Source organism: Rattus rattus, chromosome 4 (genome assembly GCF_011064425.1).
Source record: "Rattus rattus isolate New Zealand chromosome 4, Rrattus_CSIRO_v1, whole genome shotgun sequence".
In the NCBI taxonomy this organism is placed as follows: Eukaryota; Metazoa; Chordata; class Mammalia; order Rodentia; family Muridae; genus Rattus; species Rattus rattus.
The window spans coordinates 163,369,931-163,394,792 of record NC_046157.1 but is presented as its reverse complement, the minus strand read 5'-3'; the positions used below and the strand labels follow the sequence as shown (position 1 = coordinate 163,394,792).

Here is a 24,862-nt window from a genome sequence, read left to right as displayed (position 1 = left end):
GGGTGATGTCAAGTTGGGGTGGGCTGAGAAGTGGGTGAGACATAGGGACAGAAGACAAAGTGCCGTTATTTCAAAATCCCAATCTATCATGGAAGGGACGGTTCTGAGTGCAGTAAAGACTTCAAACAGTGGCTTGGAGGCCTGCTGGGTGGATCCACCTTTTGCAGCTGGAGAATACCTGGTTTACATTTGCAAGGAAGCAATGACTTGTTACCTACTGCACCAAGGAAGTCCACACAACACGAGAAAAAACAGGTAAGGTGGTGTTGGAAAAAACTGATAGGATTTGCGTGTGTAGTCAGTAAATTTGGGTACCTTTAAGGAAGTGAGGTCTTCGTGGGTTGTAGGGTAGGAAGAGGAGGTAATTTCACGAGCGGCTCTTTTCTGAAACCAGGAAGAATACAGAACACAACTTTGTAATTGGTAAAGCAGCAGCAGTTTCGGTGGCTGAGATGAGGGATGTTTGGCACTTCTGTGGCCTGGACAGTGATGGTGTTTTGTTTTTATCCCAGTAGGACAGCTGAGGCCCCGCTGAGCGCCATTCTGCTTCCGAGCGGCCAGAAGGTGCTTTGCCTGCTCGGTCGCACTGGGCACAGCGGACAGGTGCAGACCTGCCTCCCGGCCAAAAGCCAGTCTAAATGTCAGGCTCGGCGCCACTACTCCCTTCTTCCCGGGAAACGCCGAAACAATTCATCACGAGACCAAATGTCTAGGCTAAAAGTGCCTGTGCGCTTGCGCAGCCCACCCCCGCCCCGCCCCCCGCGCGTAGCACTCTGGGGCGGCGGCTGCGCGGCGCGCGATTGGCAGGGTCTCCCGCGGTGAGTGACGGCGCCGCCGCCGCCGCCGCTGCCGCCGCCCAGGCTAGCGCGGAGCCTCCGCTCCACCGCCCCGCCGCCATGGACCTATTCGGGGACCTGCCGGAGCCCGAGCGCGCGCCGCGGCCGTCTGCCGGTAAGCGGCACGGGGAAGAGGGCGGCGCCGGGATGCGCTGCCTCCGCCATCTTCGCGCCACCGCCGTCTCAGTCTCGGCCTGTGCCTCCCGAGGCCGCAGCGACCGCGCGGTCCCTGTACGGGCCTCGCGTGGCACACGCACGAAGTCCCGCGCCGTAGGGTCGGGGCACTATGGCTTTAATTTGGCCACAGCAAGACTCCCAGCCGAATGTACTGGTCCCGGGCCTATCTGCGTACTGGAAATCCCGAGAACTTAACAAGTTTTCGACTCCCAGTACCTCGGTGCGGGGCGCCTGCACGGCCAATGCAGGGCGCTGTGACTGGCTGGCCCGGAGGTGGGGGGCGTATACAGCCCAGGTTTTGGGAACGTCTTTGGTAGGGAATAGAAAGGTGGAGAGACCCAGCCTTTGCCTTCAGAGCGTTCAGTTCTGATCGCAGATGCATGTGTAAGAACCATGGGAAGCACCAAGCGTCCAGAGTAACGGTACCCGAAGACTAGTGAGAAAGGCCGGGGAAGGAAGCGGCCTTTAGCGGGGGCTTCGCGAGATGGAACAATGTTCAAAAGTGGGAGGGCTCAGATCTCCAGCTTGGCACAGCAGAACGGGCTAGCATGGAAGAATACTGGGGCTTGGGGTCATGAGAAGGTATTGACCTGTACTCTTCACGACCTGTGCTTTGGTTTCTTACCTGCGCACCTCCAGACTACTGAGATGCTTTGTAGTGTCATCTTTTTTGTAGCTTCTGGTAGTGACACGGTTACTTACTTCCACCAACCACGCTGATGGTACAGGATCTTCTAAGTAACTAGGCCTTGAGTCTGTGAATTTGATTCAGCCATTCTTTTTGAAGATAAGCGCCGTTACAGTTGTGAGTGAAGCTGGCCTCATATAGGCAGTCTTGCATCGGTCACTGGAGTATATATAACCTGTGTCTGAATGTGCTTGGATTGGGTTACCAGTTGTGCCTAGAAATTTGTTATCATTTGTAGTCCCTATTGCTTTTTATTCAAAATTATTTTGGGTCTTCTCCTTGGTCAAGGCTCTTGACATAAAATCTTAACTCCTTACTAGAACTTGGGACTTAGCCGATAAGTTCAGGGGGCCCATCCTGGTCTCCTCCCCCAGGCTACCCCCAAAGCTCAGCTTTCAACCCAGGCTGACCTTGCATAGTGGTGGTGGGGTATTTAAGATTCTTTGCCCCAGGAGTGCATCAGGGAACTGTTTCCTTCTTGACAGAAGGATATGGACACTGAAGTATTCTTGAAGTTTTAAAACAAGACAGGCTTCCAGAATTTGTGGAGCATAGAAAGCTGAGTGCTAAATACTGAAGAGCTTGGGAGAATTTAGATTCAGAGTTACTTTAGCGAACTGATAAAACATCTTAGATAAACCTGTGGGGGGAGCACCCCCCACCCCATAACACCTGTAATCCCAGCACTCTATAGAGGCCTAGGCAGAGTTCCAGGCCAGTGTAGACCATATAATGAGACTTTGTTTCAAAAAACAGCAACAGTACCAACAAAATAGTTACATAACACCCTAACAAGAGGAGGTTTTGTTTTAATGGTTACAAGTGTTTTGCCTGAATGCATGTCTGCACCACCTGTGTCTGTTAGCTACAGAGGCTCAGGAGGGGGGGAGTGGGATCTCTCGGAACCCGAGTTACAGATAGTTGTGAGCTGCCATTTCTGTGCTGGAATTGAACAGCCAGTGCTCTTAACTGCTGAGCCATCATCTCAAGCTCCAAGATGATGATTTAAAAATTAATACTATATTTTAAACAATAAATCATTAGTGCTGTGGTTTAAAAGTAATTTGTATACTGTACTCTTTACTTCTAGCTGGTAGTAGGACCTGGGGGAATGGAGCTGATAAATGAGGCTGACTGGCTTCTCATGTAATATAGCCAACTTCATTCAGAGGGTTAAGAGTCGCATGAGTAAAGTGTACAATCAGAAGGCCAAGCTGCACTTTGCAAAAGTGTTTCCCATAACGGCATAGACATTTGATTGAATAATAGCGGTAGACAATACCAAGTAATCTAAAATAAACTCACTCTGATCCGATACACCTGGGAAAACACAAAACACACCCCAAGAACAATTATGTGTTTTGAATAAACTGAGGTCATAAGACTCTCTTGTCTTGTTTTCTCACAGGCACTTAGAATTCTCACAGAACTCCATTCTCTGACCATGTTCAGACACCATACGTTGCTTCAGTAGATGGAATGGATTGCTAAATAGTCAGAAGGATAAGACTAAATTGCAGGGGTTGGGGATTTAGCTCAGTGGTAGAGCGCTTGCCTAGCAAGCGCAAGGCCCTGGGTTCGGTCCCCAGCTCCGAAAAAAAGAAAAAAAAAAAAAAAGACTAAATTATATAGTGACCCTACTCATCCATGGTGGGGTCAGTATATCAAATTTTGCAAAATAGTACTGGGAGCAATAAAAAAAGAGTCGAGTCATTTCCACACCCTAGAGTGAGGTGTATGGGAAACGGAAGTGGCTGTATCTTCAGATCAAACTCTGCACTGCTCTCACCTTCGGGAGCTGTTGGCAAATACATGTGAGAGGTGGCGCCTCCTGCAGGTACTGTGTGGAATAAAGAGAACCTATAAGTGCATTCAGTGGACTGCGTGACCCAGGTTGGATTATACAGTCAGGGTTTTGTAGATGATAGGGAGTGACATCCCTGGGTTTGCTCTGTAACAGCAACTTAAAGGGGCAGTTGCAGTGATTCTGTAACAAGAGGACGCCAGCACTCAGCACGAGGCATGTTTTGTTCAATTCTTTTGGTTTGTTATTTTAGTGTCACATTTTTTTTAAAGATTTATTTATTACATATAAGTACACTGTAGCTGTCTTCAGACACACCAGAAGAGGGCATCAGATCTCATTACAGATGGTTGTGAGCCACCATGTGGTTGCTGGGATTTGAACTCAGGACCTCTGGAAGAGCAGTCAGAGCTCTTAACCACTGAGCCATCTCTCCAGCCCTTAGTGTCACATCTTATGTTCATACCCACAAGACAAATTTTTATAAACTGGAAAAAGTATGTAGAAAGTACGTGTTTTATGTCTATAGATATTGTACTGAATTCAGGCTTCACTCCAGGACTTTAAAGATTTTGATAGTTGAGTATATCATCTTAGAAAATGATTAATCTCTTGCAGAAAGGAATTATATTTATTTTATGTCAGTAGAAGAACTTATACATAAAATGCTGACATAGATGGTTTGGTTTCATAGAGAGAGGTTTGAGTGTTTGCTTGTTAGACTGTTAGGTTCAAAACTGCTGGTCAGCCTGGAGCTAGAGCCCAGGGTAGAACACCTGCCTCGCACATGTAAGGCCCTGGGTGCAGAGCTGGTACCAGAAAGCAAAAGCATCTGTCGGTCAGTGGCTGTTACTCAGTGGAAGAGCACATATTCAGCATGAAAAATCTTTTGAGTTTATTCCTCAGTTCCTCAAATAAAACTGATGTTCAGTTGTCAAGGACTGCTTGCCTGCTAGAGTAACTTAAAAGCATGTATTTTAGGAGCCAATGTGAAGACATGTGTGTAATCTCAGCAGTGGGAGTAAAAAATAAGATAGCAGTTGAGGAAGTGTGCAGACTTAGGCTTCTAGCCTTTACACAGACACAGTATATACCTTCATGAGTATTTATTTGAAAAATATTGAAAACACAAACAGAAAGGTTAAAATATCAGAAGAAAGCATTATTTCTAAAACAGTGTATAAGCAAGAAAAAGTAAGTCATAGTTAAAGTGAACTGAGAAAAGAATTACAATATATGTTTTGAAGGATTAATATAGTAATGCCTAATGATTGGAAGATTCTCAGAACTAATAAAAAGTCAACCCCTTAGTACATAGCTTTAATCCCAACACTTAGCAGGCAGAGGCAGGCAAATCTCTAAATTCAAGGCCAGGTTGGTCTAGGTCTACACAGCAAGTTCCAGGACGGTCAGGCTACATAGTGAAACAGTGTCTCAAGAAAACAAAGGACAAAGAAGTCTTATATAGAATGGAGAAGATGTGGTGCCTGGATACATAGTGGGAAGGAGGGAATGGATGATACTAGCTGTGATTGGAAGGGTACACAGTTCATTCCCTGTTAGTGTTATGCTGCAAAGTTTTGGCTGGTAAGTCCCATAGTATAATATGTGCGACCCACACCATTGTTTAAGGTCCAATGTGGTGTTCGTAACCTACAGGACATTTTAAAGGATCCACATACAAACATGTTTGACCATACTGCTGATATGCAGGATGACCAAAGAGGTTCTCATGAGCCATCCTGGGGTTGTGCTGCAGAACTGTAAGGATGTGGCCTGGCCTTGGTGAAGTCCAAGGCAGGTGCCCAGCAAGAGCCAACACTGGGTTTGCGTCTCCATTCCACTCCCCATAGTCCACTTATCTTAGGCAGGTATTTGGCCTTGGGGGGTCTCAGCTTCCTTCTCATTGAGTAGTAACAGTCAGTACATTATAGGGTCGTTATAGTAATCAGTTGAGTTAGAACATTTAGAGCGTCTTAGAAGCAGTGAGTATTTCATTTTACAACTCAGTCTCAATTGTGGCTAGCAAGATGGGAACGTAGTCTCTCTTTGTTTAATACTTCTGGTGAGAGGGTACAAGGTACTGTCCTTTAGTGACAGTGCTGTTTGAACACTCAGTGTTATGGCTGAAGAGGGACTAGACTGACATGAAGCTGACGTCTGCTGTGAAGAGTGCCTGTGAGAACTGAGAAGACACCTGTACCTATGCAAAGACTTCTCCTATTGGACCTGAGTAGTGGAAAGGCCGCGCTTAGATGAGGAAGGCTGCTGCTGCTCAGGTCGGCCTCCTGGCTGTAATATACATGCTTCTCTTCTTAAGAGGCTGGGTCTGCTGCTATCCTGACCCACTGAATGAGGTGTGCTTGTCCCAATTATCTAATTTTAAAAAGACTTAGGTTATATGGGTGTTTGCCTGTATGTATGTACACCACGCGTGTCTGGTGCCCCCAGAGATCAGAGGACAGTGTTGGATCCCCTGGAACTGGAGTTATGGATGGTTGTGAGCCACTATGTGGGTGCTAAGAATTGAACCTAGGCCTTCTGCAAGAGGAAATACTGCCGAGCTCTCTCATCATCCTCCAACCAAATACAGTTTTGAGTGTCAGGGGAAGAGGCATTTTGATTGTTAGACCTTTGGAGGTGAGCTTATAGAATATTAGGGGTTTTGTAGAGGAATCAATACATAGAGTAAGTAACACTTTAGTGTTCTGCTTCTTAGAGTTGGTTCACTTGTGTCTGTGGGTGCCATACTTGTGGATTCAATGTACCACAAATGGAAACAGATTTTTAAAAGCGGTAGTGAGCATGTGCAGACTGGTTTCTAGTTATCCTTGCTTAAATGATGCAGTCAAGGGGCATTTTTGTAGTTATTGTATACTGGGTGGGCACAAATATTCTAGAGAGGGTGTGACATAGGGGACGAGGACGGTGGGTTGTTTGAGTAAGATGACATTCGTATAAGACAGCAGTCCTCTCTGGATTTGGGTATTGGAGTAGTTCCAGAAGCAGTGCTTCATTGAACCTAAAAGGAGCTGGGGACAATCAAGGACATTTCCACACATTTGTGTGTCTGGAGAAAAAATGAAAGTATTTGTGATTCCTCAGCTTGTTGGGGGAATCCTAAAGGTTAGAACATATCTTTTCATTTGTAATATGGGAATAAAATAAAAGAGATTGTGTTAGCTTTAGGTGATTTGTATGCATTTAGGTACTTCTAAATATCCCCAAGACATTTATTTCTTTGGAATTGATAAATTCTACTTTTTGTTTTAAAGAGAAGAGTTAGGCTACAGGGATGGGTAAAGTGCGTGCCACACTGTTTGAAGATGAGTTCAGACCCCCACTGCCTGTGTAAATGTAGGGTGAGCATGAGGTCTACCTGTATTCCCAACACTTGGGGACAGAGATGGATTTCTGAAGCAAACTGGCTAGCTAGATGGGCCAAATGAGCAAGCTCTGGCTTCAAAAGACCCTGCCTCGATATACAATGTGGAGAGAGATGAAGCAAGACAGCCAGAGTCTACCTCTGCCCTCCATCCTCACGGTGCTTAAGCACACTCATATGTAAATACACATGTCAGAAGGAGAATTGATACCCAGCTCATCTTTATATGGAGAACAATCATGATCATAAATAAACCCCTTGAATATAAATGAATTTAAGTGAATTGATTTAATATTTTACATGTGGTCTAAAACAAACAGTAGCACCAGGTCTGTGTTGGGTGTGTGGGTGCTAGGAATTAACCCCAGATCCTCTGCAAGAGCACCATAGGAGGTAAGCATGCTATATAGTGGTCATTTATACCCAGCAATACATTCTAACAACCTATGTAGATGCTAAAAACTCTGTAAAACTCTATGTTCTATCCTGTACTTGTGTGAGAGCTTGACAGAAACGAATAGTAAAATAATCATAAAATACCATAATAAGTGTGTGTTTTGGGGGCTTGAGAGATTGGCCCAGTGGCTAAGAGCACTTCTTGCTCTTGTAGAAGACACAGGTTCCATTCCCAGCACCCATGTGGTAGCTTGCAACCACCAGCAGCTCCAGAGGCTTCAAAGCCTTCTTTTGATCTCCGGGTATCAGGCATACACACGGTATACAGACAGACATAGATACAGGCAAAACACTTGTACACATAAAACTAAATAAATGTAATTAAAAAAAATAGTGTGTGCTTTGGGGACATTCGTAGGTAAAATAAAAGTTGCTTAAATATAGATAGTGTAATTCTGTGACAGTCACTCTGATAACCCAAATGGCCCAAATCTGAGGGGTTAAGTGACAGGCAGTACAGAGAGACCAAAGATGCCTTGGGCGATGAGATACACAGTGGGTTAGGGATAGCACAAGGTTTCATTAAACTAACTTAGAATAGTGTGCAGCTGAAAATGAGTTATTGTGATAGTTTCCCATTTAATACAATTGGGCTGCCACTGATACTGCATAACCGAATCTGAAAAGTGTAGGTAAGGAGTCTGCTTACCCCTTCCCACCAGGACGTTTTTCTCTAGATTCTCGTGTGTCAGTTCGTATATTTTAATAGTTTCAGTAGACTTTTGGAAGACTTCTAGAAGCTGAGGAGTAAGGAATAATGATTACATTTTATGCGAAAAGTGATAATGGGGCATAAAACATCTAGAATTTTTTTTTTTTTTTTTTATTATATTTAAGTACACTGTAGCTGTCTTCAGATACACCAGAAGAGGGCATCGGATCTCTTTACAGATGGCTGTGAGCCACCATGTGGTTGCTGGGAATTGAACTCATGACCTCTGGAAGAGCAGTCGGGTGCTCTTAACCGCTGAGCCATCTCTCCAGCCCAAACATCTAGAATTTAATCTTCTTTTTAGATTAAAAAGAAAAGAAAAAAAACCAGGAACGTTTTTTTTTGGCTTTCTTCTGAGGCCTGTCCATTTTCAGCTGAGATAAGTTTTCTCCATTGGCTCATTTTGCTGGTGACACTGGGTTATAACAGATTCTCACCTGTTGCACAGGTCGCCAAAATAGCATTCAGTAGTTTCCACAGGCCTTTGAAGGCTCCCTCTGCTTCTCAACTCTGCCTTGAGGTACCAAAGTCATCTTTTCTCTTTCAGTGATTCTCGTTTAAGGGAAGATTTTAGGAACAAGGGTGTACTGCGTCTAGTTCACTGGTAGAGCACACACTTAGCATGCATTCCACACTCAATATTGGGGCTGGAAGAGAAAGGGAAGGAAGAGCGATGGCGGCACATGCACCTTTTGCCTCAACACTCAGGCTGCAGAGGCAGGAGGATGAGGTCTGTGAGTTTGAGGTCAGTTTGGTCTTCATTGTGAGTTTCAGGCCAGGGCTATATTGATCCTTCCCCCCAAAAAGAAAAAAGCTAAATGTGTTTTAAATTTAGCATCTGCTAGGGTGTCATTTCATTGTTTTCATGTTGACTGTGACTTTTGGAAACAGAGACCTTTTATAGTGAATAGCTGTCCTGAAGAGATTTTTTTTTTTTTTAAATTATGTCTGCTTAACAGAAAAGAGAAAATTTAACTCATAGCAACATACCTCACAGAAGGAGAGGGCACTTGTGTGTTCCCTGTAGAGTGTGACCTGGTGACCATCTGCTCTCTAAGACAGGTTTTCTGTTTTAGGGAAAGAAGCACAGGAAGGACCCGTGCTCTTCGAGGACCTGCCCCCGACCAGCAGTACTGACTCAGGTACAGTCTTCAGGCTCTCCCAGGTGTGTGTCAACGTCTACTCGTCCTGGGATTGTAGTTGTCTCAATCTTTCTCCCTTTCCCCCATTTTTAACACACAGATGTTTTAGGTGTTGGCTGTCTTTAAGTTTTGACCCATGGCCTCAGGTAAGGCAGAAAGACCTGCAGTAGGTAGGCCTGAGAAGTGCTGCATAAACAGGACCAACGTTTCCTCTGGTTCAGTCCAGTGTTTTACTGGTTGAAGTGAGATTCAGCTCATTTAAGACAGAATTTCTATTTCCTTTGAAATCATAGGACTTTAAATTAGGTTCCGGATATATTACTCCCTGCAGACTGAGTTGCACTGGATTGACACAGTTCTGAATTTGTCTCAATATCCTGCTGCATAGGTGTCCTGGTGGGGATGGATTCTGAAACTGAAGCCTGCTTTGTCATTTTGGACTCACTCTGGGTTCTCCTGTGTTTCAGGATCTGGGGGACCTTTACTCTTTGATGGTCTTCCACCTGCTGGCAGCGGCAATTCAGGTAGGCAAATAACATGGAGGTGTGGCTGGAAATAATCCGTATTCTGCCACCGTGTAAACTGTGTGCACAGGTTTTAGCAGGACTTTGAATGACATTAGAGTATAGTGTAGATAAGGTCTCCTAAAACTGAGTGGACACCCTCAGGTAGAAGCAGAGATCAGAAACCTCAGTACTGTATCAACCAGTTTGTCACTTGTCCTTAACTTTGCCTTCACCTGCTAGGCTGATTTTTTTTTTTAAGAATTAAGATCCAGGCATGTGGCTCCTGCCTGTCATCTCTGTATTCAGAAGGCTAAATCAGAAGGAACTTGAATTCGAGACTAGCCTGGGCTACATAATGAGACCATGCCTCAAAATAATAACAATCGTGTAAAAGGTCAGAAAGTCCTCTGAACTTTCCTATTAACTTTTCTAAAAATTTCAGTCTGTTACTCTGATCTGCCTTACGTCCCCCACAGACACAGATGCATGACAGTGTTCTGTTTTGTGTTCTGTAAGGGAGAGGGAAGAGTGATGGGTATACTGTTAGGTTATAGCTGCAGACTGATTATCCCATCCAATTGACAGCCTCTCACTTGGAGTTGCTATGTGGAGATTGAGGAGAGGCTGCAGGTGGTTCTATTTTTTTTTGTGGTTAAAAGTTCATTTGTTGCCTGTGAACATTTCCATAGCATATTTCCCTGTGAAATCAGTAGGATTGCTTAGGGGGAAAGCATTTAATTGTCTTCTATAAGAACCCCAAAGTTTGGGGTTGGGGATTTAGCTCAGTGGTAGAGCACTTGCGTGCAAGGCCCTGGGTTCGGGCCCCAGCTCCGAAAAAAAGAAAAGGAAAAAAAAAAAAATCCCAAAGTTTTCAGGACTAGGGACTCATATATCAAAAACTGCAGCATGCTCATGTCAGTCAGCCTTGAAAACTGTCCTAATAAAGTCAGTGCTCTTAATTATATGAGGGTTAATATGCAAATCAAGTGTAGGTTTAACTTTAAAATAATTCAGCCTGGCTACTTGTTACTCATTAGAAGACTTACACAGCATGTATAATCTGGTACTCAGTATTCTGGATTTCTTAGAAAACTGTTCTTCTCAAGAGGGCAGATAGTTTATGGGAGTTGGCCCTGTGCTAGTCTGTAAGACAGGTCCTAATGAAGAGTCTCTGATACACAGACCGTGTCCTGTGGTGCAGTGGCACTCACCTAGAGGCTGTTAACAGCAGTATACTTGTCTATTTTGAATTAGAAAGGATACAGAAAGGAAAACAGTAAGCAGCCTGATGCTCATGGAGACATTTTCTCAGTAAGTTGCTCTTTTATGTGAGTGTCATACATTCTGTAACATACATTCTTGTAGCTCTTGCAAGGAGAGGAACTTAGCCCAGAGCTTTTTCTTCTTTTTGCTAACAAGTAGGTTGGATAGTGACTGCAGAGAGCACTCACAGACATTTGACCTAACAGGCAGCACAGTAGGTGGTTTGTTTCTTGTCCCTGTTGATGTTTACACAGTCTCTGGAGATGATATACCCTCACCATGTTGTGAAGAAACTGTGGCTGGAAGACTAGAAACTGAAGCCAGCTAGACCTCATGGTCTCCAAACACACAAGTACTGCTGGGTCAGGCAGCTAGGTTGCTTGATACAGAGGCAGGGGCAGCTCCAGCTTTCTGATAGAGCCTGCCTTTTAACCTCAGTTAAGCTTTTTAGGAATGTGTTGTTTGGACTTGTTCAGGAGCATATGTTTGCTGCAGCTTTTGGGAAAGCCCTGTCAGTCACCAAGGGTCTGTGGATGTAGCACATCATGAATATGCTGCAGGCTAGATGTCTAAGTTTGTATTCAAAATTCTGCTATTGAGAAATCTCCTGGTCAGAGACTCTCAGGCTCTTGATTCTGCCTGGATGTTGCCCTGTCTTCCTTCTGTCTTTCTAATCAGAAGTCGTAGCCTGGGCACTTCCTGGGCACTGCATGTGTTGGTCCTTGCCTAACGTGCATTCATGTCTCCAGCCCAAGTGGACGGAGCCTGGTGTGCTGGTGACTCTGCAGTCTGTAGCTGTTTCTGTCTGGCCTTTACTTCATTTCTAGGTTCTCTTGCCACATCAGGCTCCCAGGTGGTGAAGAACGAAGGAAAAGGAGCAAAGAGGAAAGCCCCTGAGGAAGAGAAGAATGGCGGTGAAGAGCTTGTGGAAAAGAAAGTTTGTAAAGGTTTTCAGACAGTTTGAAAACAAATGTATCAGATTTTATACCTTAAACATCCCAGAGCAAAGCCAGTGTCAGCTTCTAACTGTAGCACTTCTCTGAGTGTAAGAAGTGGGCTTGGCCCCCTTTTGCAAATGATATGTAAGACTGCCTTTGCTTTTCATGTATTCGCCTGACCTGACAGGAAACCATATTGTTCCTCAGCATTGAGAAGGACGTTTTTCTTAGTCCTCTTCAGAAATGGCTGACTTTTGACAATCCATTCTTTCTGACGACTAGTCTTTGTTTAAAAACTCTTCGTTTAAAAATTTGTTTAAAGCTTTGACTAAGAGAAATAGCTGTAGACTTCCCTTTCTGTGCTGACGGAGAGAAATGACTGAAAACTTTCACTTCCTCTATGAAGAGTCACCTGAGTGAGAGTAGTGCACCTGAGTGGCAGTGCTGCTGGGCATGGCCAAAGCATCTCTTGTAGAAGTGCTCCAGGGGTTTGTAGAGATCTTAAACCAGGCAGCCCTAACTGTGACGCCATTCTGTGCTGCTGCAGACTCCCTGACCCTTCACTTCTCAGTTGGCAGGAAAGTGGCCGTTACCACTGTTGGCAGCCTGGCGCATACGGAGAACATACTTCAGGGTCTCCAGCAGTGTAGTTGCCAACTCTACTGATTTGAAGATTTTAGAAATGGGAGTTTTTATGTCCTCATTAAATTGTCAGCAGATTAAGTTTACCCTTGGGGATCTCTCCTCTGATCCTTAGTCCCACCTCCACGTGAGGCAGCACTTCTTTGACTCTGATCTCCTTAGGTGGAGCTCAGATCTTCTGTCTGTGCTCACCTCTGATCTCATGTCTGTCACAGCTCAGGCTTTCTGTCAGAACCCTGATTGTGGCTATAGCCTTAGACCTGGGGAGATGCCCTGAGGGACCGTGCTTATTAGTACCACGGAGATGCCGCTGAGCAGGGCTGCCATAGTACCTCTTATTTGCTCTGGGACTAGGGCTTCTAGAGGGTAAGGCACAGTTTTGTATGGCTTTTTGTTTTTTTTCCTCAGCCTCTTCGGTGATCTTTGGTTTGAAAGGCTACGTGGCAGAGCGGAAGGGTGAGAGGGAGGAGATGCAGGATGCCCATGTCATCCTGAATGATATCACTCAGGAGTGTAATCCTCCATCATCTCTCATGTGAGTGTACATTCCAGCAAGCCTGGTGATGTTCGTTTCTCCTCTGTTCTACCAAGCTTTGGACTGTGTGAAGACGCTTCTCCAAGAAAGACTGATGCCATGAGTAACCTGCTTTTTGCATCAGTGGATCTTAGATGGGAGAATATTTTTGAGATAGTTATTACCATCTGAGGATATTTTTGTTGTCACAGTGCAGCAAGTAGTGGATATTGGTGTTTGATGGGTAGAGACAAGAATATTACATTGCTAAACATAGGACTGCCCCTCAACAAAGATTTGACCAGTCTAAAATTTCATCAGGGTTGCACCTGAGTGCTGCTGAGTGGGAACTGCCTCCCCTGCTACGGACTTCATGCAATTGTGCTCTCCTAGTGACTGATGAGCTGCCTCTGTGTCCCAGAGAGTAGATGGATTGAAGATCACTGAGTAAAGCCTGCAGGACGTGTGGGTGTGGTGGTACATGCTTGTCAGCCTGTTCTGAATTCCCAGCACTCAGTGGATGTGGAGTTCCTGGCAAGCCTTAGAACTAACAAAAACAAAACCGAGCAGAGTTCTATGGCACTGGGAGAGCTGTACAGATAGACAATAAGACCACGATAGTCAAAATGACCAGGAAGAAAGAAAGAAAGCGGTGCACACATGGAACTAAAGCCTCTGGTCAGTTCTCAGGCCCAGGAGATACAAGCAGACAGTAGCACATTGCATGACTGCCATCGTTCTGTTATATACATAGCATGAGGTATTGAACAACTGCATAGTTAAAATATTTCATCTGTAATTGAGAATTGCACAATGTGCATGCTGTGGTTTTCCCTGACACATACAGTGTGCTAGCAGCTGCCATCCAGCTTGTCATTGTGGCTACTGCAAAGCCAATGATCATGACAGAGACAAGAACATGGTAGGTTCTAAGCCAGGAAAGAGCCTGGGGAAGAATCCCCAGATAATACCAGCTGCACAGTGACAGGTTCCAAGTCGTAAGCCAGATGAGACTTGTTTTCTCATAATGTCTTACATTGCAAAGGAATGCAAAGAAGTTGAAAGAAAAGTTGATCTTAACCCTAAATGTCATTTCTCACAAAGAGTTTTCTTTCCAATGCAGTTTTTTAAATTAAAATTGTGTGCATGTATGATGCAGGTGGAAGGTGCACACAGGAAACGGTGCCTGTGCAGTTGTCAGTGGATAGCTTTGTGGTTGGTTCTCTATCCACCATGAGTGGGTCCAGGGATTGAACTCAAGTTGTTAGGCTTTCCAGACACTTTTTACCCAGTGCACCATCTCGCTGGCCCTGAAGTAGGTTTTTTATTTTTTGGAGACGTGGTAGCACTATGTAACCGTGGCTGGCTCAATGTGCAGACTAAGCCGCACTTAACTCACAGAGATCTGCCTGCCTCTGCCTCCCTCTGCTGTGATTGAAGGCGTGTGCTCCACATCTGCCTCGTGGCTTTCACCATCTATGGGTTTTCTCACAAATGTTGAGTAGGAAATAGGAATGAGAAGATCTAAGCTTTGCAGTTAGACATTAGTCAACACTTAGGCAACAGTCTTGGAACTTCTCCCGAGTTCTTATGAACATCTTTGACAAGAGTTGTAGATGAGTAACTTTTTTTCATTTTTTAACAAAGTCTGATTTAAATGGGATAAAAGTTCTGAATTCACTAAGAAATTATATAGCTTACTTTAGAAATTTTATTTATTTTATGTGTATAAGTTTTTGCCTTCATGTATGTATATGTACCACATGCATGCATGTGACCCAGAGAGGTCAGAAGAGGGCTTTGAATCCCCTGGAACTGGAATAATGGATGCTGGGAACTGAACCTGGATCTTCTGCAAGAGCCATCTCTCCAGCCCATAGCTTAGTTTTTTAAACAAATGTGGTTTTGTGTCTTAAGATAAGGTCTCGCTCTGTATGCCAAGCAGGTCTTGGAATTCACAACTTAGCCTGGGCTGGCTTCAAACTCTTATCAGTTCTCACACTCCAGCCTCCTGTGTTCTGGGGTAACAGGTGTGAGCTACTATACTGGACTCAAATTTGAGTTTCTAACAATTAAAGTGGATGAAACTTACTTAACTCTCTTAAATATTACTATCCTTTCCCACACGCTTTAATGAAGCTGAGAGTGGTGAGATTACCCATCTGGAACCTCAGCACAGCTGGGCAGGGCCACAAGGAGGCCAGACTGGGCTAAATATGGAGCCCTCATCTCAAAACTAAATAATGCAAGTTTCAGTAAAGAGGTGTGCTCATTGGTTTAAGGATGTAATTAACTTTTAATTCATTCTTCTAGTACTCGGGTTTCATACTTTGCTGTTTTTGATGGACATGGAGGAATTCGAGCCTCGAAATTTGCTGCACAGAATTTGCACCAGAACTTAATCAGGAAATTTCCTAAAGGTGAGACTGAGAACTGACCCTGTGGACATTTGACCTGCTGTTCGCATGGCTCAGTCTGTCAGATTGGGTGTTCTGCTTGGGCGGAAAGTCATTGATGTGTTTAGGGATATAGCAGTTGATAGTTCACCTGAATAGCATGCATGAGGCCCTAGATTCAGTCCTCACGACCATGGATACTGGGTATTAGGGTCATGAGGCAGATCAGAAGGTCAGAAGTCAACTTCAGCTGCACAGTGAGTTTGAAGCCAGCCTGGGCTACACAAGAATGTCACCAAAAAAAAAAAAAAAAAAGTCTTTGACTTTTAAAGGTGTGAGCTCAGGGATCAGAAGAGGCTGTGTGAGTAACGCCTCAGATCTTAGCTTGTTGAGTGTCTGGAATGTGTATTGTCATCTGCCTCCCAGCTGGGGAAACAGTGCACCTGGATTGACATGGCACTCCCTCAGGTGAGGAGGCAGATTGTTGACAAGGACGTGCTTAGAAGGAGTTTATATGTGAACACGACCAACAGAACCCAAGTGGGCAGCAGCTTCTCCTCCTGAAAGGTTCCTCTGTTTGACCCTTCTCCACCAGGAGATGTAATCAGTGTGGAGAAGACTGTGAAGAGGTGCCTGCTAGATACTTTTAAGCACACCGATGAAGAGTTCCTGAAACAGGCTTCAAGCCAGTGAGTATACATCCATGCAGAATGCTCAGTGCATGGTGTTTTCCCGAGCACCCTTCAGGTCTTGTGATACTGTTTAGCAAAATGCTTTCTGTCTCAGGAGTACCCAGCACCATGTGTGAGCTCTTACAACCATTAACTACGAAGGATGTGGGGCCAGTGGGAAGCCAGTCAACATGATTGCCACTAACTCTCATGACCTGAGTTCAGTTCCATATGGTAAAAGGAGATACTCCCTCAAAAGTTGACCTTGCCCTCCACACATATGCACGCACACACACCATGCACACACATACAGTAATATATTTTAAGTAAATGAAATTTAAAAAGCAGAAAAAAATGATTTTTAGAAAAATGTATGCTGGAGCTGCAGAGATGACTCTGTTTAAGAGCACAGGCTGCTCTTCTAGAGGACCCAGCTTCGCTCACAACTCCTATAACTCTAGTTCCCAGGGATCCAATGTCCGCTTCCAGTCTCCAGGAGCACCAGGTGTGCACTTGAATACATGCAGGCAAGACACTCATATATAGGATGTGTCTCTGCAGCACAGTAACGAAAGCCCTCGACCTGGGCTATGTTAGCGAAAATTGATGTTTGGTTTTAGTTTTGAGAGAAGGCTTCACTGTGTATCCCTGGCTGGCCTCAAACTCAAAAAATTCTGCCTGCCTCTGGAGAGAACCACAGGTGTGCATGGCCCCTCCACGCCTAAAGTAAAGAGCCTTGATTAGCTTGCTGTTCTGGACTTCGGCGCAGCATAGGCAACCCAGCTAGTCTGGACCTTTGACTCGAGTGGTGCATCATGGTGGCAGTGAATATCAGGATGCATGCTCATCTCTGTGCCAGACAGCATGAGACAGGGGAAATGGGCCCGGGCCCACAGTCCCCTTGAAGGACTTTGCAGGAAGACCCCACAGCTTCTTTAAAAGGAGACTTTCACAGTGACCTAAGATTTCTCATAAGGCCCCATCTCCTAGAGGTCCACAGTACTTCCTAATAGTGTTACCATGGGCTCCCAAGCTCTGATGCCGGAGCATCTGGGGACAGCACCCATTTCCAAACTGTGGAGTAGTTGAGAGGATACAGTCTGTTTTAGCTTGGCAGACTTGCTGTGTAGCTCTATTGGTTAGTCTCTGGGCACTCGCCAGTAGTAGTGACTGCATTTCTAATGTGTTTCCCCAGGAAGCCTGCCTGGAAAGACGGGTCCACTGCCACGTGTGTCCTGGCTGTGGACAACATCCTGTATATCGCCAACCTTGGAGATAGTCGGGTATGTGGCTCTGAGCCACCTGCTTAGGTGACAGCGTGTCTCAAGGAGAGAACTTCAGCAAGTTAAAGTGTTGGTGGCTTGTTGGGCCTTCTAGTGGGGTTGCTACAAGGAGTGTCCCAGTGTGCACTGGGGAGGAATCAGCAGCTGAGTAAGGGCAGTCTGTTCTCCCAGAGGACCCTGAGCTGTCTGTTTTAACACCGAGATCCTGTCTCTTCCCTGCCAGTATGGTTTTGTTTGTTTCGTTTTTTGCGTACCGTTAAGTGACACTGTGATTTGGAATGAAATCAGTGTGCCAGTAACTTAGATCCTTGTTTTTCTGACCACCATTGGTAGTGAATGAAAGTATTAAGTCCACCTTTCCAGAGCTCTTTGACTGCAGAGCAGCTTGAAAGCTCTGAAAGGAAAGTACAAAGCCAAGCCTGTCACAGCCCAGGAGCCCAGGGACAGTTTAGGAGGTGTAGGGCGTGGCCTTCCGTTCAAGCATGCTGCTTTTCCACCCAGCCCTGTGTCCTCAGTTGTCAGTGACCACTCACACTTTCGCAGCCTCTACAACTCCTCCTTGGTGCTTAGGGCTGGGTACCCATAACTAGGAGTGTAGCTGTAACTGAGGTGACAGCTTGTCCTCAGGGAACTCATGTTCCTAGGAGCCCCTGTAGACAAGTTCTAGTATGTAAGTGTTTAGAACAAGTAACTCAAGCCAGAACAGGAGGAAAACTGTGTCACACCCCCTTCCCCACCTCCCCTGCAATTCTTCAAACCCAGACCCAGTCTGAACCCTGGTTCTTTATGTGACTTTAGGCAAATTACTGCTCTGGGCGCCGGTGTCCTCTGTGAAGCAGACACAGTAACTGTGATCTTGGCAGCACACACAGTGCTTGCCCATACCCTCCCCTCTCCTAGATAAACTCACAGACTTCTGACTTTGCCCATGGTATACCAAAACTGAGGATTTCTCATCCTGACAGTGAGAACAACTTTCCTATTGCTATTTCTTTGATGCTGGATTCTCTGAGCTTCTGTATGTCGCAGGCCACCGAATGTGAAGTCATTGTAAGTCTCCCTTCAACTGAGCCCTAGATGCTGCTCACTGAACTCCATGGTTTGTGGTCTCTGTCTTCCCAGGCGATCCTGTGTCGATATAACGAGGAAAGTCAAAAGCATGCAGCCTTAAGCCTCAGCAAAGAGCACAATCCAACTCAGTATGAAGAGCGCATGAGGATACAGAAGGCCGGAGGCAACGTCAGGTATCCAGGGCATTTATAGGAGCCCCAGGAGCTGAGGCCTCCACGCTTGAGGATTAGTGTGCGTACTAAGGTCCACTCCCAGGTCTGGTGCAGTGCATACGGATAAGTTAGTTCGTCTGTGTCTCAGTAAAGGTAGAGAGTGGATGCCTGGCTGCACAGAGAGACGAAGTCAGTCTCAAGTCAATACTTATAGTTACCACTCACTGTTTTCAGTGTGTCTGGGAAGCTTCTCTCATACTGTCCTTGTTTGTTTTTTTACTGGAGTCTCATCTAGCCCAGGCTGGCCTTAAACTCCTGATTTTCTGCCTCTAGCCCCTCACTGCTGGGATTACTGGCCTGCCTTAGCACTGAATGAATTAGTTTCCAGAGGAAAATCTCTAGTGGTTAGTGGGCCAGATTCAGAGCTAGGCATGGGGATATGTGTGGCTTCAGCTACTGGGGAGGTTGAGACAGAGTATTTGAGTTCAGGAGTTCAAGGCCCACCTGCATAATGTGGTGAGGCACTCTCTCAGAAATTAGTTAGTAAGGGGCGCCTTCAGAGCGTGCTGTTGCTGATACCGAGGGTCATGGCTGGCTGTGCTGTCTCAGTTCACTTGCCACTGTCTTCAAAGGCCAAATGAGGACTTCATTTTTCTACTTCATGGACATTGTCTTCGGAATATGAGCACAAATGTTTTCTGGTTCTTTCTATAATTGTCCTTTAAGGTTTGTTGTTGTTGTTCTGTTGTTCTGTTGGAGGATCTGTTCAAAGATCTACTTTTAGCTAAGCTCCTGGGATGCTTTGAAATTGAAGTTTGAATCTGTTCTATAAGTTGTGTGAGAGCTGGGCGTCTGTGCATTGCCGGTGGGGATGGAGGGAGAGGCAGCCACTGTGGAGACTGCAGCTCTTCAGGTTACATGGGGTCACACAGGACTCAGCACCAGATTCCTGTACACCAGCAGTTCCTAACCCAAGGGCCATGATCCCTTTGGGTTGTTGAACGACCCTTTCAGAGGGGTCGAATATCAGATATTTACATTACAAGTCATAACAGTATCAAAGTTACAGTTATGAAGTAGCAACAAAATAACTTTATGATTGGGTCTCACCACAGCATGAGGAACTGTCTTAGGGTTGAGAACCACTGTTACATCGCGTTAACAGTAGCCACAAGAGGGCAGCAGTGTGGCCCATGGACAGATGGCATAAAGACTGGCATGTGTGCATTACGGCGAAGGCAGTGTGCAGCAGGGGTTCCTCTGGGAGCATGAAGAGGCCTGGTCTTCTTTGACACAGAACGGTCTAGCCTGAAGCTTTCTGAAGGCACTGCCATTACAGTCTGTCAGCACCGTGGCCCTGTGACTGGGCTAAGTGCTAGTGTCATCACTGGCTTTGGGCTTCTGCTGTTCTCTAGGGTGGATCGTTCTTCCCCTTTTCCCACATTGCTAAAGGAGTCAGTGCTCTCCTACTTTCTTCAGCAACCAGATGAGCCCCAAGCCCAGGAAGAGCAGGAGTCTTAGTTTACGAGAACTGGAGTAGGAAGGCTCTGCATGTAGCTAGATCTGAGAGCTGCATTAGAGGTCCTGCCATGGCTCATAAGTTTGGGGCTGCTTCCTATATGGGTGCTCCCAAGCTGAGCATCCCTACTCTTCCTATTCAGTACTGCTCATAGGCACTTCCACTACTCCAGTTCTGTTTAATAATTTGTATTCTAGGATGCTCTGTTTTTCCCAGGGGCCAGCAGAAGTCTTTAGGGATTAAAACACATTCATTCAGGGCGACTGAACTGAGTCACGGGAGTGACTGGAATTAAGGCTCAGCTGAGTCCTGCCTCTAGAACTGTAACACCAGCCCAGGAGGAGCTTCCTGTCGCACCTGTCTATCTGTACAGCATCTCATGTGTGACTTAGGAGCCTCAGGGATACCAAACCACCACACTGCTTTGGCATTTAGTAAGTCTTAAAAATGATGGCCTCAGAGCCCAGGGAGTCAACCATGGGAGCCTGGGCTAGCATGGTTCATGGGGGCAGCGGCACTCCTCACTGGTTCTCTTTGATCACAGTGTCTGCCTAAAGTACCTCTTCTTATTTACAGATCGTCTGGTTTTTCCTCTCACAAAAAACGTGTGAGTGAAATTATCACGAGTGAGGTTGTAGTCCTGATGTGAGTGTGAGTGAGATTATCACGAGTGAGGTTGTGTCCTGTTGATGTGTGAGTTCCAGGACAGCCAGGACTACACAAAGAAAACCTGTCTCAAAAAAACTAAACAAACAAACAAAAAAAAAAAATGTCAGACTCAGTTATTGTGGACTCTCAGTTTCTACTTTCAGGGGCCCATGGCCAGTCAAGTGAGAGTCTACCATTGTCCCCCATTTTAGAGATGGCCGTGTCTTGGGCGTGCTGGAGGTATCCCGCTCCATTGGAGATGGGCAGTACAAGCGTTGCGGGGTCACATCCGTGCCTGATATCAGACGCTGCCAGTTGACCCCCAATGACAGGTAAAAGCAAATGGTCACCAAGTGTGGGTGTACACACACAGGGACTTGTTTCTCCTGCTGATTTTTCTCCAATCTCTGTTCAGCCTTTGCTGGGAGAAGTTGAGGGGGTGGGGTATGCAGTGTGCCTGGCCCTGGGGTGCAGACACCTGTGGGTTCTAGTTTCATGGGGTCCATGGTGGTCAGGAAGCAAATGAGATGGGCACTGGCCTTCCCACAGGAGTGTAGGAGTTGTACTAGGAGGCTTTAGTGTGGGGGAGACACCCATTCCAGAGGGACTATCTATCCAGACCGTATCAACTCACTCAAGTACAACATGAACAGCCAGGTCAGTGCTAACAGTGGTGGCTAGGAACTTGGAGGATGGAGGAGGACGTGACAAGAAGTTCTGGGGACAGGCTGAGTGGGATCTGTGGGTTCGCCAAGGCCTTTGGGTTTTAGCTTATAATTGTAGAAAATCATAGGATCAAGACGAGTGGCTGAGAAAGACTTGCTGTTCAGGGTCTCCTGTTGCAGGTAGATCAAGACCAGCATAGGCTTGTGAGGGTAGCACAGGGAAGCTAGCAAGAGTGGCTAAGAGCAACAGACAGCACGCTCTCCTGGCCCTAGCAGGATGGGGAAGGCTGAGGCAAACTATAAGCAGAAGGAATGGAAGGGGCTATTCTAGTGCTGCTTTAAATTCTTCTTGGTCACTGAGCTGTTGACAGGCACAGCACTACTGTTTTAGTTTTGAGGATTTTGTTTTATTTGTTTTTTTAATTAATTGTTTTTTATGTACATTGGTGTTTTGCCTGCAAGTATGTCTGTATGAGGCTGTCAGATCCTGGAGTTACAGTTGTGAGCCGCCAAGTGGGAGCTGGGAATTGAACCTAGGTCCTCTGGGAGAGCAGTCAGTGCTCCCAACTGCTGAGCCATCTCTCCAGCCCCTTGTTTTATTTTTTGAGACAGGGTCTCACTGTATACACCAGGCTGGCCTCTGCCAGCTGAGTACTGGGACTAAAGGCACACATGACCAAGCCTGGCTGGTTTGGTTCTTTTGAGACAATGTGTCCTGTAGCCCTGCTGGTGTCAAACTTGCTGTGTAGCCAGAATGACCCTCTCTCCACCTTCAGAGCACTGAGATGACGTTTGTGCGCCATTATTCTTTTTCTTTTTAGGGTACTGAGTGGAACCAGGGCTTTCCTTAACCGTAGGCGCCAGCCACTCCTCACTGAGCTCTCAGGTCACCTTCCATTCAAGGGCTTGTGGCTGAGACCCCTGGTTTCTTCCTTATACCTTAGGTTCATTTTGCTGGCTTGTGATGGGCTCTTCAAGGTCTTTACCCCAGAAGAAGCTGTGAACTTCATCTTGTCCTGCCTTGAGGTGAGACATCTTAGAGGGTGTGCTGCTTGTCTCAGCTGCTTTCTTTCCATAGCCCTCCTTCCATGTCAGGAGTAATCTTTGAACTCTTCAGCATAAGCCCTGTGGTGGAGATCACCAGTTACTGTCCTGCCAGCCTCTGGTTAAGGACAGAGCAGGCCCTGTCCTAGCCGCAGTGTCTGGAGAGAATGACAGACGCTGCTGCCCTGTTCACTCAGATCCCATCCCTTTGGTAGGATGAGAAGATCCAGACCCGAGAAGGGAAGCCTGCTGTTGATGCCCGCTATGAAGCTGCATGCAACAGGCTGGCTAACAAGGCAGTGCAGCGGGGCTCGGCAGACAACGTGACGGTGATGGTGGTGAGGATAGGACACTGAGGCTGCACACTGCACGTGTGCTCTTGACTTGCAGGTTCATCTTGTTTGTGCACGCTGTGTGTACTCCTGTGGGGCTTCTATGGTTGTAAATAAAGGTTTCTTTTTTTCCTAGTTATTTGAGTGACTGGTCCTGGATTAACTGTGTTTGCTTTAGAATGTGCTCTGGATCTGGCCTTGTCAGAACCATCATGGGCATCTTGGACAAACTCATGATGACCTGTTAGTTCCCAGGCTCTTGCTGTCCCTATGACCCTTTGGGAAGTGGGGCCTCGCAGTAGGATGACGGGATGCTGATGGGGCTCTGTTGAGTTTTCTGTGCAGAGTGCATGTTGTGCGTTTCTGGCAGGAGCCCAGGTGTGGCTAAAATGGGGTCCATAGGTGAGTTAACCACATGGCACATGGCATGCCAGGCTCACCATGTCCCTAGACACCTGCCATCCGCTCCCTCCTGTCCCCTGGAAGTGAGCTTTGGGATGATGACTGTCATCCTGGCTTTCACTCAGCTGTCACCACCCACCACAGCATCAAACTCACTGCCAGTCTCAGGACAGCTGAGTGCTTGGTTCTGCTGCTGAGTGGACGGTCTAACCCATGGCAGGGAACCCCTGGCGTGATCAGTCCCTGAAGAACCTTCTAGGCTGGCTGTAGGCACATGAATGCTGGGCTACTTAGTGATAAGCTCTTACAGATCGTGTGAACACTGGCCGGGGCTGTGATACTGCACAGCTGCCTCTGAGGACCGGTTTTGTGACAGTGACAATCCTTCTCTGCTAGAAAATATGGATGTGATGCTGCAAGGACCTCAGAATATCCTGTGCAGAGCATAGATGGCTTCTGAGGCTCTGTCATGGTAAAGCCATAGATAGAAAGTGGATGGGCTGGAGAGATGGCTCAGCGGTTAGGAGCACTGACTGCTCTTCTGGAGGTCCTGAGTTCAAATCCCAGCAACCACATGGTGGCTCACAACCATCTGTAATGAGATCTGATGCCCTCTTCTGGTGTGTCTGAAGACAGCTACAGTGTACTTATATATAATTAAAAAAAAAAAAAAGTGGATGCATACAAATGTCCCCACATTTAAACACCCAGAAGGCAGCCTGGGTTACATAGGAAGATCCTGTCTCAAAAACCTACTGAGGGCTGAAGAACATATCATGGTGGAGGGCTTTGCTAGCATGCGTGGAATCCTGGGTTCCATCACCATAAACCAGGCATGGCAGTACATTCCTACAGCCCCAGCGCTTGATCAGGGGCAGGAAGATCAGAATTGGAAGACCACCCTCCACTGTAGCCAGTTTGAGGCCAGCCTGCCGTACCCGAGACTCAGTCTCAAAAAAAAAACCTGGGGAGGGGTTGAGCTGGAGTTGGCTCATTTGGTGAAAGTGCTTGCCTTTCGTGAGGGCCTGAGTTTAATTTCCAGCATCCACATAGAAGACAAGTGTGGTGGCACACGGCTTATAATCCTATTTCTGTAGAATCCCTGGAGTGGTAAGAACAGGCAGATCCTCAGACCTTGTATCTGGAACCTAGTGAGATCCTGTCCGCATAAAACAAAGTGCTTGACTCCTGAGGAACACGCTATGTTGACCTCTGCACATACTACATACAAAGAGGAGGCATAAAACCCTCTCACAATAACACTGTGGGCCCAGTGAGCTTGTTCAGCTGCTAAAGGCACTTCCTACCAAGCACCCAAATTCACCCACAAAGCTGTTGTGGTTGTCATCTGGTCTCCATATCTGTGCCTCCCAAATAAATGCAGTTGAAATGCGTTTTAAGTAGCTTCAAGAGCACAAGTGCTGTACCATCTTCAAGGAATAAGAAGCAGCAACCCTGCTCGGAGACCAGGGCTGGCCAGCCTGGCATACAGAAACAGAACACCAACTCATCAGAAAACCAGACAGTTTAATTCAGCAATCTCTGAGAGCAACCCAGGAGTCATTCAGTGCCCCATGTCCCAAAGTGCTTCTGTCTGGATGACTCTTGGCACTGTG

General features: G+C 46.2%; 1 protein-coding gene across 3 annotated transcripts; it reads left to right on the top strand.

Moving 5' to 3' along the window:
- Window positions 1–784: 784 nt before the first annotated feature.
- On the top strand, window positions 785–22,983 carry Ilkap (ILK associated serine/threonine phosphatase). Of its 3 annotated transcripts, none has more exons than XM_032901630.1 (12): window positions 785–951; window positions 9,135–9,200; window positions 9,668–9,724; window positions 11,797–11,916; window positions 12,958–13,084; window positions 15,377–15,483; window positions 16,055–16,148; window positions 17,326–17,413; window positions 18,536–18,657; window positions 21,016–21,135; window positions 22,413–22,494; window positions 22,728–22,983. In XM_032901630.1, exons 1-12 carry the CDS (start codon window positions 897–899, stop codon window positions 22,866–22,868), a joined length of 1,179 nt encoding a protein of 392 aa, XP_032757521.1. In that variant the 5' UTR covers window positions 785–896; the 3' UTR covers window positions 22,869–22,983. The 3 variants fall into 3 exon arrangements, with proteins under 3 accessions (XP_032757521.1, XP_032757523.1, XP_032757522.1); XM_032901632.1 differs by having other exon boundaries at window positions 794–951; window positions 9,135–9,223; window positions 11,797–11,906; XM_032901631.1 differs by having other exon boundaries at window positions 794–951; window positions 9,135–9,223.
- Window positions 22,984–24,862: the final 1,879 nt, after the last annotated feature.